At 38.0% G+C, this 15350-nt stretch overlaps 1 protein-coding gene across 1 annotated transcript in view; it reads left to right on the top strand.

Moving 5' to 3' along the window:
* The window catches only part of LanA (laminin subunit alpha), a 1178005-nt gene that overhangs the window by 1120471 nt on the left and 42184 nt on the right, over nucleotides 1-15350 (top strand). The window contains exon 59 of the mRNA XM_090374120.1: nucleotides 1297-1450. Within this exon, the coding sequence (XP_090230246.1) occupies nucleotides 1297-1450 (154 nt within the window). The remainder of the gene's footprint in view (nucleotides 1-1296; nucleotides 1451-15350) is intronic.

Here is a 15350-nt window from a genome sequence, read left to right as displayed (position 1 = left end):
CCTGTACTTGTGTACAGCTGAGCCAACGTTTCGTGATCAATGGGAGAAAGTACTAAGCAGACTGTGAGCACGTTCGGGCAGAGTGAAAAAGAAAAAGGTGCAAAATTTCGTCATTGGCAGTGAAGATTGTATGAATGCAACTTATATCAAACTATATTCGCGGAGAAGCCGAGAAGATTGCAATTTTTATTTAAAGACAATGACAAAAATTAAAGGGTCTAATTCTGTTTTGCAATATTTATTTTAATTTTGTTCTTGTTTTGATAAATTATTTCAATTAATATTTTAGTTTTTTTTTTTTGTAGAATTTGTATTGTTTTAATATTTCAATAAATTAATGAAAATATTAAAAATTGTGTATTACTTTGGCATCCAAAGGTGGTGCACTTGCACCATGCTGCTGGCACCCATTTATGGTTGATCTTAACACATTATACATTGGGCTGCATTGAGGCATTGTCACTAATTTTACTATGTCCAGTACAGAGGTAGCCAATTTCTAATTTTCACTGAAGTCTTATTGGCTCAAAATTTCATGTTGTTCTTGTAGCAGCCCAGCAAATGCTGCTCTGTCTACTGTACATCCACTCTTGAAATACCTTAACAACAGCATTTAGTAAACAGCCCACAAGGTTTGCAAATTCTGTAATATTGCCACCCTTCAACTCAGTACCTGACAATCAATCGGCTTTTTCGAAGTCTGTCAGATCATGTCCCTTTGCCCATGTCAGTCAAGTACTTTGTGTGGACCACATGCCACAAACCTGTAGTATCATATTTGCCACTTCTCACTGTGACACATATGCCACCAGGCAGGAAAGAACAGCAAATAGCTAAAACACAGTGGTGGTTATAATGTTTTGATTGTCTAGTCAAAACATTATGAAGTGTCACAAAATGTATTTGTACTACATATTATTACAGAAATGGAGGACACACACACACACACACACATCACTGAAATTGAAAGGTCAATCACCTTTCAATTTCAGTGGTTGACCTTAGGGAAAAAAAATCACCTAGATTGTACATATATAACAGTATGTAATTTTATATAGTTTCATATTTTTACATTATATTTTGTATTACTTATTTTATACTTAAGGTGTACCTCATAGTTTTACTTGAGTATTTCAAGTGCTTATTTCTTTCATATTTTCCCTAATCCTTTACTAATTCTCATAAATATATCTTTTAAATTTTCCCATGTTATATCTTTTATCATAGAAACTTTCTTATGTATTCCATATATATAAAAATCATATGTATGTATATGGGTTTTTTTTTTTTTTTTAGGGAATTATTCGCTCTTTTCCTGGCTGTATGCGAAATATCAGAGTTAAAAATGAGCTACTTACAGATCCTCTTGTTTCTGCTGATATTACGACTTGTTCTAGTAAGATTGAAGAAGGTACTTTCTTTGGAAAAAATGGTGGCCATCTGATCTTGTGTAAGTTGGCTTGCATATTTGAGAATAATTACATTAGGAGTCCTAAATAGCATTGTTCATTAATTAATTTAGAACATACATTTGTATATATAATTCTGCCACCACGAGAATGAACTGAACGTCACTGCCATACAAGTCTATTAAGAAGTGGAGGGATTTAGTGAACTAAGCGAAAAGAGAGTGAATGTGGATATTATATTTATATTGTAGACAAAGGTTGAAGTGAGATCAGAACCAATTTTATATATTATTTATTATACATTTAAAAGTGATTATGTTTGTTTAAAATTAATCTCATTACTTCTAAAGTAGACTGCTTCTGGTGATGAATTGTCTTCATTTGTGAGCCCTGAAGAATCTGTACATATATAGAGGGTGTTTCAAAAATGATGGTCAATAATTTAAAGGTGAAAAGTACAAACTAAAATAAGCAAAAAAGTGAACATCGGGCCGCAAATGAACCATTTTCGAGATAATGCACGTTTTCTGTTAAGATCTGCCACTGACTATGGGAGCACTAGTTGAGCAAAAAAGCTGTGAATCCTTTGCTAAGGGTGGTTTTATTAAACATAAGATAATACATTTTTAATTTTAATTTTTCAACACCACAGGACTGGGATGCTTGTTTGTTATTTGGTTTTTAGGAGCATTAGCAACTAAGGCCATATTGCTCCGGGATATGTGGTGGTCATTCCCTGACCTTTCCGCATCCTCCGTATTTGGTGGTGACGGGCTCAAACCCCGGTCTAATCAAGCGTGTGCTATGCACTGCTGCTTCTTCCCACATGGCTACGGAGGCGCCACACCACAAGATTTTACAGATGTTACATGTTACAGAAATGTTAAAAAGGTGTTCAAAATACTGTCCTTGCATCTGTATGCAAATTCTCTCCTGGGTCATTTCTGTGCTGAAAGGCTCCTTCAACCCGATGTTGCAATTCCTCAACTGTGTTAATGTCAGAAGTGTACACCAAGCTTTTTACATGACCCCAGATACAAAAATCCATAGGATTTAAGTCTGGGATCTGGGAGGCCACATTACAGGCCCACCTCTACATATTCACCATTGACCATACCTTCTAGTTAGATACCAAGTCATAACTCGAGCAAAATGTGCCTGTGCACCATCATGCATAAACCACATGTTCTGGCATTGCTGAAATGGAACATTATCATCATCATCAAGGAGGTCTGGAAGAACATTCTGCAGGAACTGAAGGAACAGATATCCTGTTAGCCTGAAAGTGTGGTCCAATTAAACAGTCTCCTAGTAGTTTTGCCTGCCCAGACATTCAACGAGAAATGTTGCTGATGTCATGACTCGTGAATTGCATTAGGATTTTCATTGGACCAAACATGACAGTTATGAAAATTAAAAATACCATCACGAATAAACCTAGCTTCGTCAGTGAACAAAATGTTGTTTAAAAATTGGGGGTTCAGGATACACTGTTGTTGCCTCCACTGGCAGAAGTTCACTCTGGGATGGTAGTCTGTATTGCCGAGACCTTGTACACACTGGATATGGTAGTGGTACAGTAATTGGCAATGTAAAATTCACCACGCACACTACTATGACTCAGTACACACTCTTGCAGAGCAACCCTCCTTGTCAAAATTCCTGGATTTTGTTCTATTCTTTCTAACACCCTTTCCTCAACATCAGGTGTTATGCTTGTTCTTGTGTTTGTTATTTGGTTTTTAGGAGCATTAGCAACTAAGGCCATATTGCTCCGGGATATGCGGTGGTCATTCCCTGACCTTTCCGCATCCTCCGTATTTGGTGGTGACGGGCTCGAACCCCGGTCTAATCAAGAAGCGTGTGCTACGCACTGCTGCTCCTTCCCACCTGGCTACGGAGGCGCCTAGGTGTTATGCTTTTGGGCCTACCTGCTCATACTCCATGTGTGAAGCACCCATGTTATCTAAGGTGTTGATGTACCCTGATGAATGTGCGCCTGTTGGGCTGCCTACATTTCTCCTTTCTCCCTATAATAAACATGTATACTGGTCCATTACATTACTGATTCCTTTGGCTAGACATATTGCCAGTATGATAACAGTAATTTGAATTTCGGCTTTACATGTGTTGGAAAGAAAGATGCTCCTGATGCACAGTGCGTTGTATGTAATAAAATATTAACAAACAGTTCTTTGGATCCCATTAAACTTGTGTTCCATAAATATATAAGTGTAATGTAAATATATTGTGAGATAAAAAGTGTTTCGTGACTAAAAAAGTTTGGGAGATGCTGCTTTAAGGTATCCAGGTATCCTCAGTAATACTGGCAATATGTCTAGCCAAAGGAATCAGTAATTGAATGGACCAGTATACATGTTTATTGTATGGAGAAAGGAGAAAAAAGGCCATAGATAAATGGTAAAGAAGGCAAAGAATAGAATAGGACAATGATGATGATAAATATGACAGATAGATAGCAGCTTACCTGAGTATTTAAAAGGCTTTAACTACTCAGGTAAGCTGGGATCATGAAGCCCATCCTCCAAAGAAAGGCCTTGGCAATGGTACAGCAGCATGTTAATAGAAATAAATGTAGTTAAATAGTGTGTAGTATATGATATATGAAAAGGAATAAACTTGAGGATAGGAGGTGAGAGAAAATAATTAGAAAGTACTCCTACTTTCTGAAACGTGCATTTCAAGTTATGCACATATTTATTTGACACCTTATCAACCATTATGTGCATGAAATTCATGTTCTGCCATGTTACACTCTCTCTCTCACTGGTGTCACTAGTTTATGGTTTTCCATGAGCACATGTTGCATATTTTGACTTGTATATATTTTGTGTGTAAAATATTTAAATACAGTTCCTATATATTATATTCTTACTACCTGTACTGTAAAAAATGAGTGCAAAAAACACAATAGTGTTTCAAAAAAACAGAAAGCATTAAATTGATAAAAAATGGGAAGTTCTAAAGTTTTGATGAATATGGCTTCTGATGTGGATTCGGACAATAACAAAAGCTGCACATTCAAAAGAAAATTGGATGATGTGATGAGTGGTCACAATTTTTTTTAGAAAAGGGGGTAGAAGCATGTTAGGCAACCAACCTTACATTTTCTCTTAACAATCTTATTTTTAAAACCGTTCTATACTTTAAAAGCCACAAGTTAGAACTCAGAAAGGAAACCGACCTTTCTTTATTTATTCATATATTTCTAGTTCATTAACCAACTAACACTTTAGCCGCTTGGCTTCCTAGCTGCACTGCTCCTGCCTCCCTGTGGCAGGGCTAGAAACCTTGGCAGAAAAGTCCTCTTGCCAAGGGCTAAAAGGAGCAAACATGGCAAACACAGACCATCAGGATATTGAGAACGATAATCCAAAGAGACAAAAGACTGATCAGATGGAGCAACCTTGCCTTCGTTCTTAATCATCCACTCACTTACTAGTCAGCCTATCAGTAAATTGTTTCCCTTTATCATACAGAAACATCTGGAGGGTATAGAAACCTTTTGTTGCAATACAGATGATATCCAAGATCTAATTAATAATTATTCTCCAGTTGCCCTTTGTCTTCAGGAAATGTACCAAAGACATTCTGGAAAGCTTTTGCAACTAAGAAGCTTCGCTGGCATTCCTGTAAAAATATCTCCTCATGCAACCCTAAATTCATCTAAGGGTGTCATATCGAATTGGGATTCATTAAATGTCACCGTGGAAGAAATAACCCAAGAACTGTAGGGACAGAACATAACTGAAGCAAAAAGAATAATGATTAAAAAAAGATAATCAACTGGCACATACCAGAAATATTATTCTTACCTTTAATATGCCCAACTTACCCTCCTGTGTAAAGCAGGTTATTTATTTTGTCGCATTTGTCTCTATATTCCCAACCTTTTAAGATGTTATAAATGACAAAAGTATGGGCATTCTCAAACTGTATGTAGAGAAATTCCTGTCTGCCCCAACTGTGGGTCCTCAGACCATATATAAAATGACTGTACAGCTACAAAAAAAGACATGACCAAATTGCAAAGATGACCATCCTGCATATTCCAAGACATGTGAAAAGTGGAAAACCTAGAAAAAAATAGTAAAATACAAGGTTGAGAACAAAGTCAGTTAACATGAAGCAAGAAAACTAGTTGCATCGACAATAAACCAAAATGTTACCTATGCAAATGCTGTAAAAAAATATCAAGCAGTTTAGTCTCCATTCAAACTGATGTCATGGTCCCTACTAAAAAATCAATTTCTGATTGGGCTAGAAATGTCCTCTCTGAACTACAACCAACTGTACCCAAGGAACAATCCAAGACCACAGACCAAGCAAATTATACTCCTCTGACAATACCAGCAGCAGCAGCATCTCCTCCTCCAGTGATTGCTACCACATCTCGTATTACAAACTCAAATGCTTTGGAAAATATTCAGGACACAACCATGGACACAGATGGGAGATCTATACAGGAAGATCCTATTATAGAAATCCAGGCCGAACAAGAAGAAGAAATGGACACTGGTCAGCCAGTTTTCCTAAAAAAAAGACAAACAAAAATTGGAACGTCATAAACCAGTCACCTTCAAAAAGCAGTCAGAATCAGCTCCATCAACTTAACATACATAATGCGTTGTATTGCACAATGGGGCCGACCGGGCTAGCCGGGTGGGTATAGTGCCTGCCTGGCAACCCAAAGGTCGCGGGTTCGAATCCCGCTTCGGGCTTGGATCAAAGTACTGCAAAAACCTTGGGAGGTGCATTATGGCCACAGAAGCCGATGCGCCAACAACTACCAAAAAAAAAAATGCACAATGGAACTGTAGAGGCTTTTGTTGCAATACAGACGATTTCCTCCAGTTGCTCTTTGTCTTAAGGAAACTTACTTAACATTGCAAATTTCTCCTTCGATAAAGAACTGTTGCCTTTATCTAAGAGATCAAAATACAGCTAATTCTGCCCATGGTGATATGGCAATCCTAGTAAATTCAAAGATCCCAACTAAACATATACCACTTCAAACGGAAATAGAAGCCGTTGCTGTTCGTGTAACTCTCCAAACTGCAATAACACTTGTCTCAATCTACTTACCGCCAAACCATATTTACTCTTTAAAAGATCTTGAAGACCTCTTCATACAGATACCTCTCCTTATCTCTGTATATTAGGGGACTTTAATGGGCACTATCCCTTATGGGGTGCTACTAAATTAGATAGATGGGTCAACTAATTGAAAGCTTTTTAGAGGCATTAAATCTCACCATGTACAATCTCACCCACGCATGTACAACTCCCAACTGGACATACCTCAGCAAGCGATCTCTCTCAATTTTTTATCCAGTACTGGTTCCGACCATAGAGTGTTACGTAATGAATGATCCCATAGGCAGTGACCACTTCCCAACAGTACACAACTTCTTGATAGCACAGACTTCAATTCAACCCTGCAGAAAATAAAAATTTGTCCAAGCAAATTGGGAAAAATTTCAGTCATCAATTGCCCTTGATGAGGAAAAAATCACCCTCCATCACGTTGCATCTTCTAAATGTTGCTAAAGACACAATACCACTATCACATCCCCCGGGCCAAAAGCATTATAATTATTGGTGGAATGAGGAAAGTGAAAAATAAAGCCTGGAATTTATTTTGGCAATGTCTGACTATAACCAATCTCATTAATTAAAAGAAATAAAAGGCAAAAGCACGGTTCGTACAAAGGCAAGCAAAGAAAGAATCCTCGACCTGTTTTGCATCAAGCATTAACAAAAACACTGATACCAAAGTAATATAGAAAAAAATTAGGAATCATGGATACAGTTTGCCTCCACTATTATAAAGGACACTAGCAGTAGACTCATTTGGAAAAAGATTCGGCAATTAAATGGCAGATATCTACCTCCTCCTCCTCCCATCTTAACCAAAAATGGACAGGAAATATCTTCTTCTGAAGAAATAGCTAATACCCTTGCAGAGACTTTCTATCAAACATCTGCCACTTCAGCATATGGCAACTCTTTTCTTCAAATCAAAGCTTCTGCTGAAAGGTACAAGATAAATTCCTTGCTACCCAATATCTTGCCTATAATCAACCATTTAACCCGTTTGAACTACAAACAACATTAAATAGATCACCCAACAGTGCAGCCGGACCTGATGGAATATATTATATAATGCTGAAACATATAAACAGTACGGCCTTGAATTTACTATTAATGTTCTATAACTGGATTTTTCTTGAAGATAATATATCCATCTTCCTGGCATCACTCTGTTATTTTAACCTTTCCTAAACCAGGAAAAAATCACTCACTTCCAGAAAATTACCAACCTCTCTCTCTAACCAGCTGCCTAAGTAAAATCCTAGAAAGAATGATACACAAACGGCTTACCTGGGTTCTTGAAACTAAAGCACTGATGAACAACAGTCAGTTTGGATTCCGACAAAATAGATCCACTTTGAATCTAATGGTGAAAGCCGAGACTAACATCCATAATGCTTACGTCACAAATGAACATCTTGTAATGGTATGAGTTTTGATATAGAAAAGGCTTTCAACACTACCTGTATATACAAATGTAAACGAATGTAGATATTATTTGGGATATGTTAAATAAAAACTCGACACCGATTAATTATACGAAGCTACCTATTAGAGAAATTTTTCACTTAATTAAACTGTTAGTTTAGGCCAACTACATCACCTTTCGAGACAAGGTGTACAAACAAATTTTTGGATTATCAATGGGTTTGAGCCTGAGCGGCTTAATGTCAGAAATCTATCTCTCAACGATTGAGCATTTACATTTGACACCTTTTCGACCCCGTATCACATACTATGGGAGGTATTTAGACGATGTTCTAGTTATTACTAATAGTAGTACTATCCAAGACGTTTTACATTTGTTTAATAATATTCATTCTAGACTCAATTTTACATTGCAAAGGGAGGATACAGATACAAAGTCATTAAACTTTCTAAATTTCACGCTTACCCGGGACTCGAATAAAATACAATTTAGCATCTATCGAAAACCTACAAACACTGGTATGCTTTTACATTATAATAGGTATTCCCTGTTCACCTACAAAAGATCGATTATCTTTAATCAATTTCTAAATGCCTATAAATATTCAACGACGGAATCTGCTTTGGACTCAGAAATACAAATATTAATTAGCAGGTTCTGAAACAGGGGTTATTCCATTGCCACAATAAACATCTAACTCCGGGGGCTCACATCTGATGATATCCAGGTCCTGAGCTGGATATCATCATTCTTCTCTTTCTTGGTGATTCCCTTCTACTTTTGACTCTCTCTCTCTCTCTCTCTCTCAGGGTAACTCGGGAACTTTTTTTTTTCCTGGTGCAGCATAAGCCTCAGGCTTCCTTGCACTATATGGCTATTAATAATAATAATAATAATAATAATAAACCGAATTAGGGTACAGGCTAAGGATAGGATACAGAATACTACACCAACCAACAATAGTAATATCAAAATATACTTTATTTCTGTCCCATGTGTTGAACAGTGGCACAAACAGCTTAATAGATTCTTTAAAGATACCGAATTTAAAATTGTAGCCAGGCCAATACAGAAGTTACACACTATACTGAACAATCACTCGATTCTTTCCGCGTTCGCAACACAAATTAATGAGCTGGTATACAACATTTCTTGCGGTGATTGCGACTTGTCTTACCTAGGTTCGACATGATTTTCTCTTAATATTCGGGTAAATCAACATGAAGCCTCAGTTCGTGCTTCTCGTTCAGCAGCTTCAGAATTAGCCTTTCATGCCATTAACAGAAAACATACTTTTTTATTTAACAAGGCCAAAATACTTAATGTTCAGTGTAATTATACGCAACTATTAATTGCAGAAACCATAGAAATTAAATTACACGAGAATTCTGTTAATGTTCGGTGGCCATATTTGATCTCCGATACGTGGACGTGCATGCGCAAAGACAAATAATCACTATTTAAGTTTCAGGTTTAACCCGATTCAGTAATTTTCATTCCTGTGATCACAACATACGGTCGAAAAGCATTGTCAGCTTTAGGAAGGGAAATCATTTTGAATATTTTCGTTAATTCTTTTAATTGTGTTAATTTGATTTTTAATTGTTTTAAATTGATTTGAATTGTGTTAAATTGGTTTTTTAATTATTTATATTTTACTCTAATGTACCGGTAAGTTGTCGATTTTTTTCATTTTTTCCGTTTTAATTTCTGGAGGGTATCATACGGAAGTGTTCTACGTACTATATTGAGGTAAACTCCTCTTATTATTTACAAATATTATTATCAACGTAGAACGTATTGAGTATTACAGCTCTGATTCATACTATCTAATTCCAAAACACGGTACACCAAAACCAGTGGTGGAATGAAGATTGCTCCAAAGTGAAAAGAGAAAAAAACTGTGCTTGGAACCAATTTTGAAAATTACCAACTGCCGCCAACCTCATTGTTTTAAAAAAACTCAGAGCCAGAGCAAGACAAATTAGAAAAAAAGCAAAACGTGACACCTGGATTAACTTTGCCTCAACCATTAACAAAAATACTGACACTCGGATTATCTGGAAAAAAATACAAGCACTCAATGGGAAATTTCTACTGTTGCAGTCTCCAATAATACAATGGAATGAGCAGGACTTATCCTCTCCTAGTGAAATTGCAAATGCTTTAGCAGAATCTCTCTATAATATTTCTGCCTCTTCCTCTTTGTGTGATCTCCTTTCAATGCATTAAAACTAATGAAGAACATATTAAATTGAATTTTTCAACTAGTCACTCACTTCCTTATAACCAGCTCTTTAATTACGCAGAACTGAAAGAATCCCCAAGCAAATCTCCATCTAGGGCAGCAGGACCAGACAGCATTCACTACAGTATGCTGAAGCATCTATGTGAAGCCAATCTATGCACATTATTGCTCTTTTACAACTGGATCTTTTCAGAAAATACATACCCTCTCTCTTGGCGTCACTCCTATATTTGTGCTATACCAAAACCCAGCAAAGATCCATCTCAAATTCAGAATTATAGACCAATATCATTGACAAGCTGTTTGGGCATAATATTTGAAAGGATGGTGCATAAGAGGCTCACCTGGATTCTGGACTCCCAAAATTTTCTTTCTGATCACCAAAATGGATTCCATAAAAACAGGTCCATTCGCGATTTACTTGTAAAAATTGAATCCAACATTCGTAACGCCTTCGTCAGGAGACAACTTCTAGTGAGGGTTAACCTGGATATTCATAAAGCATTTGACACCACATACAGCCATGGTATCATTAAAGATATGCATCAGTTAGGACTTGAGAGGCTTCCTCCCTTTAATAATTCAGAACTTTTTAAAATTATACATATTTCAAGTCCAGTATCAAAACATGCTGTCAGCATCTCACATTCAAAAAGAGAATGTCCCACAGGGTTCCATATTGAGTCCAACCCTATTTGCGATTAAGGTCAACAATATATTGGAAGATTTCCAAAAAACGATTGAAGTATACATATATGCTGATGACCTCACCATATCCTGCCAATTGCCAAGTATGAATACTATCAAAAGACAGCTATAAATTACTCTAAACAGAATTCAATCCTGGATCTTACACAATGGATACAATCTTGCTGAACAGAAATCTACTACCACTCATTTCTGAAAATTTCGGTCACTTCATCCTGATCCAGAGCTAAAGATAAATAACGTGCCAGTTCCTCTTGCTCGGTGCTGTCCGATTTCTTGGCCTGATACTTTTTTTTTTTTTTTTCTTTTATGACAACCCCAAACACGAGAGGTTATTATGTTATTTTTGGTTTTCAGGAGCATTAGCAACTAAGGCCATATTGCTCCGGGATATGCGGTGGTCATTCCCTGACCTTTACGCATCCTCCGTATTTGGTGGTGACGGGCTCGAACCCTGGTCTAATCAAGAAGCGTGTGCTACGCACTGCTGCTCCTTCCCACCTGGCTACGGAGGCGCCTACACGAGAGGTATTGGAACCTATAGTACTTAGTACCGTGCTTGGGTTGGAGGTTGAGAAGACGAAAGAAGATATTTGTTGACATTAGACTTGAACTTCTGTAGACTGTAATTTTCAGGAAATCCGTATGAAGGAAGGTTGTTCCAGAAAATGGCAGTTGAATGAATAAACGAGGAAGTGAAAAGTTGGTTCTATGAATTTGAAGTTGGACAGTAAATGGATGTTGGTTGGTGGCGGCGGCATGTGTTTGCACTGTTTTGAAAGGGAGAGCGGGAATTATAGAAGCCATTTCAGAAGAACAGTGTCTATGGAAGTATCTGTAGAAAAGGCATGCAGCAGAAACAGTATATCTCTCAGACAGTGAGTGGAGAGACTCTGTTAAAGATGAGTCATTAATTAGCCTGAATAGAATCTAGGAGCCTGAGAGAGGTTTTCGGGGCATACCCCAGATGTGGGAACAATATTCCATGGTAGTGCATATTTGCGATTTGTACAGAGTGAACAGCTGTTTGGAAGAAAAGTAATTCCGAGAGAAAAAGAGAAAACCAAGTTTTTTAGATGCAGAGGAAGCAATATTTGTATTGTGCTTGTTCCAAGAGAGATTAGAAGTCGGGGTAGTTTTAAAAGGATTGAAATCAACTAAATTGTCATTGCCCCACTGGAGAATTACCTGGAGATCGGCATTTAAGGAATTGGTAGTGGATATTCGAGAAGTTGAATCTGATTGAGCAGGGCAAGGTTGCTCGAAATGGAAAGTGGAATGCAATGTGCTATCATCGGCAAAACTATGGATAGGATTTCCAGTAAATGGAAGAAGGTCATTAATATACAAGAGGAAAAGAGTGGGGGAAAGAACCAAACCTTGGGGGACACCAGCATTAGTGGAGAAGTTAGAAGATAGAGAGCCATTTACCATCATCCTCAGTGAGCGATCATAGAGGAAACTGTATAACCAATTACAAAAAACAGTTGGAAAACCGGCGCCTCCATAGCCAGGTGGGAAGGAGCAGCAGTGCATAGCACACGTTTCTTGATTAGACCGGGGTTCGAGCCCATCACCACCAAATAGGGAGGATGCAGAAAGGTCAGGGGAATGACCACCGCATATTCCCGGAATAATATGGCCTTAGTTGCTAATGCTTCTAAAAACCAAATAACCAATAACAGTTGGAAAACCGTAAGATGGAAGCTTGTTAAGAAATCCTTTATGCCAAACATGATCGAAAGCCTTTCAGATGTCAAGAGCAACTGCTTGTGTTTCACTGAACTTTTCCATTGAATTTGGCCATAAATAGGTAGCCTCCCTAGCTGAGTGGTCAGGAGCGTGAGTGCAGTAGCACACGCTCTTTGAGTAGACCAGGGTTCAAGCTCCTGACTGCTGAATACTGTCAATCTGCCAACCCGCAATGGACCAGCATGAAAGATTATGGTCCATTTCCCTCAGCATGAATTGTTGAGGAGGTTTCCATCCTGCACTGGGTTGATAATGGCTGCACTTTACCTTTTTTCTTTTTTAAGCCAGAATATCACCAGTGGATCGACACTGACGGAATCAATACTGGTGATCGTCGATCAGGCGGAAGGTTTCAAGGTAGTTTAAGAGTTGGTGTTTAATTGATTTCTCCATTACTATAGAAAGAGTAGAAGTAATTTCAATGGGTCGATAATTGGATGGGAAGGATTTGTCACCCTATTTAGGAACTGGCTGGATATGAGCAAATTTCCAAGCAGAAGGAAAAACACCTTTGGAATAAGAAAGTGGAAAAAGGCGGCAAAGAATAGGAGTAAGTTCAGGAGCACAGGTTTTGAGAACAAGTGGAGAAATACCATTAAACCTGGAGCTTTCTTAGTATCAAGATTCGTCAAAATCCTTCTGACATCCTTTTGACAGAAGACCACAGGAGGCATTGAATGGAGTGTGCTAGGAATGGTGGGAAATGTTTTTACCAAGATCATCAATACATGCGTTGAAAGAAAAATGGGATGCTAGCAGGTCAGCTTTATCCTTGGCCGAAGTGACAACCGAACCATCTGGTTTTGAGAGAGGTGGGAGTAGAGATGGGTAAACTTGCAGCCAATAGCTTTGGCAAGAGACCAGAATGCTCGGCTACCATTAGGGCAACAATTAAGTTTTCTATTCTTAGCCTGTTCAAAATCTAGTTTGGACTGATTAATAACTGCTTTACAATTGTTGCCAGCTTTGACGTAGGCAGAAAATGAAACTGAAGAATTGGAAACAAGCCAATTAAGATATGCAACATTCATCTCTTGAATAGCCTTAGCACATTTATTGGAAAACAAAGGTTTAGATAAAGGACAAGATTTTAAAGGAGTATGGAATAAAGGATTCCGTTCGTACAAGAATAATTTCACTAACACGATCTGAGCAAATGTTGGCATCAGAAGTTTTGAAACATTAATCCCACCAAGGAAAAGAAGAAAAGAAATCTCGCAGGTCATCCCATTTTGCATTCTTGTAATGCCAAACAATACGAGGTTGGTAATAGCCATAAAATAAAGGCTACATTGGAGAAGAGACAATCACCAAGTTGTGATCTGAGGTGCCTAAAGGACCTCTCACTTCGACCGTGTACACTGAGGGTTCAGTGTTGGGTCCATTGGTGTTTTCTGTATTTATAAATGATATTGATGATGGTATATCAAGCTTAATGACCAAGTTTGCAGACAATACAAAGGTTGGCAGGGTTGTTAAGAACCCTACTGATAGTACGCTGCTGCAACAGGATCTAGAAAAGTTGAGCAGATGGTCTGAGAGGTGGCAAATGAAGTTTAACATTGACAAATGTAAAGTTCTACATATGGGAAACAGTAACCCCAGTGTAACATATCAACTCTGTGGTACTACCCTGACAGCAGTAGAGAACGAAAAGGACCTCGGGGTAATTGCGCAGGCAGATATGAAGTTTTCTGAGCAGTGCAGGAATAGCAGGAATAGCTCAAGGTGTCTTGTCAATGATATACAGGAATTTTTCTACCAGGGATAAGGAGATGATTATCCCCTTGTATAAGGCAATGGTCAGGCCACACCTTAAGTACTGTATATAGGTCTGGAGGCCTCATTTTAAGAAGGATGTAGAGCTGTTGGAATGAGTACAGAGAAGGGCAACAAGATTAGTGAATGGAACAAAGGGTTGCTCTTATGAAGAAAGGCTTAAATTTTGCAAATTACAGTGTCTGGAGACTAGGCACCTGCGAGGTGATCTGATTGAGGTGTATAAAGCCTTGAATGGTTTGAGCATGCTCAATGCTGATGGAACTCTTCCTATTGCTCAGATTAATCACCTGAGAGGGCATAAATTCAAATTGAGGAAAGACAGATGTAGGATAGTTATGCAGAAGTTTGCCTTTAGCCAGTGGGTAGTTGGTTGATGGAACAGACTTCCAACCCTGGTTGTGGAAGTTGATAGCCTAAATAAATATAAGGCTGAGCTGAACAGGTATTTGGAGCGAACGGAGGGGTGAAATGGGAGTGGGTTTTTTTTTTTTTTTTGCTGATACTGCATAGGCTTGCTTTCTTGCATCATATGCCTCTGCTAATGCTAATGTTTCTGAGAAAAGATCAAGCATGTTGGCTATATGGTTAGGATTGTCTGATATTCTTGTAGGTAAATGAACAATCTGTACAAGGTCATTAATAATTGCAAAAAACTTCAGCATCTCGACCAGCTGGGTCAGTGTGACTAGAAAACGGAAGCCAGCTGGAGTTGTGAACATTAAAATCACCAAGGAAAATTACCTCACTGTTAGGAAAGTTGGACTGGAGAAAGTCAAGTTGAAAATAGAGGAAGTCAAAGAGCTCCAAGTGATTAGTGAAATTGGGAGAACGGTAGAGACAACAGAAGAATTTGACACAATGAGGTAGAAAGATTTTAAGCCAGAGAAGATCGAAAAGAGGAGATTCC

This window comes from Mastigoproctus giganteus, chromosome 5 (genome assembly GCF_048544385.1).
Source record: "Mastigoproctus giganteus isolate SK-2022 chromosome 5, ASM4854438v1, whole genome shotgun sequence".
Lineage (NCBI taxonomy): Eukaryota > Metazoa > Arthropoda > Arachnida > Uropygi > Thelyphonidae > Mastigoproctus > Mastigoproctus giganteus.
Note: the sequence above shows the minus strand (reverse complement) of the source record. Positions and strands in the feature narration are given on the sequence as shown.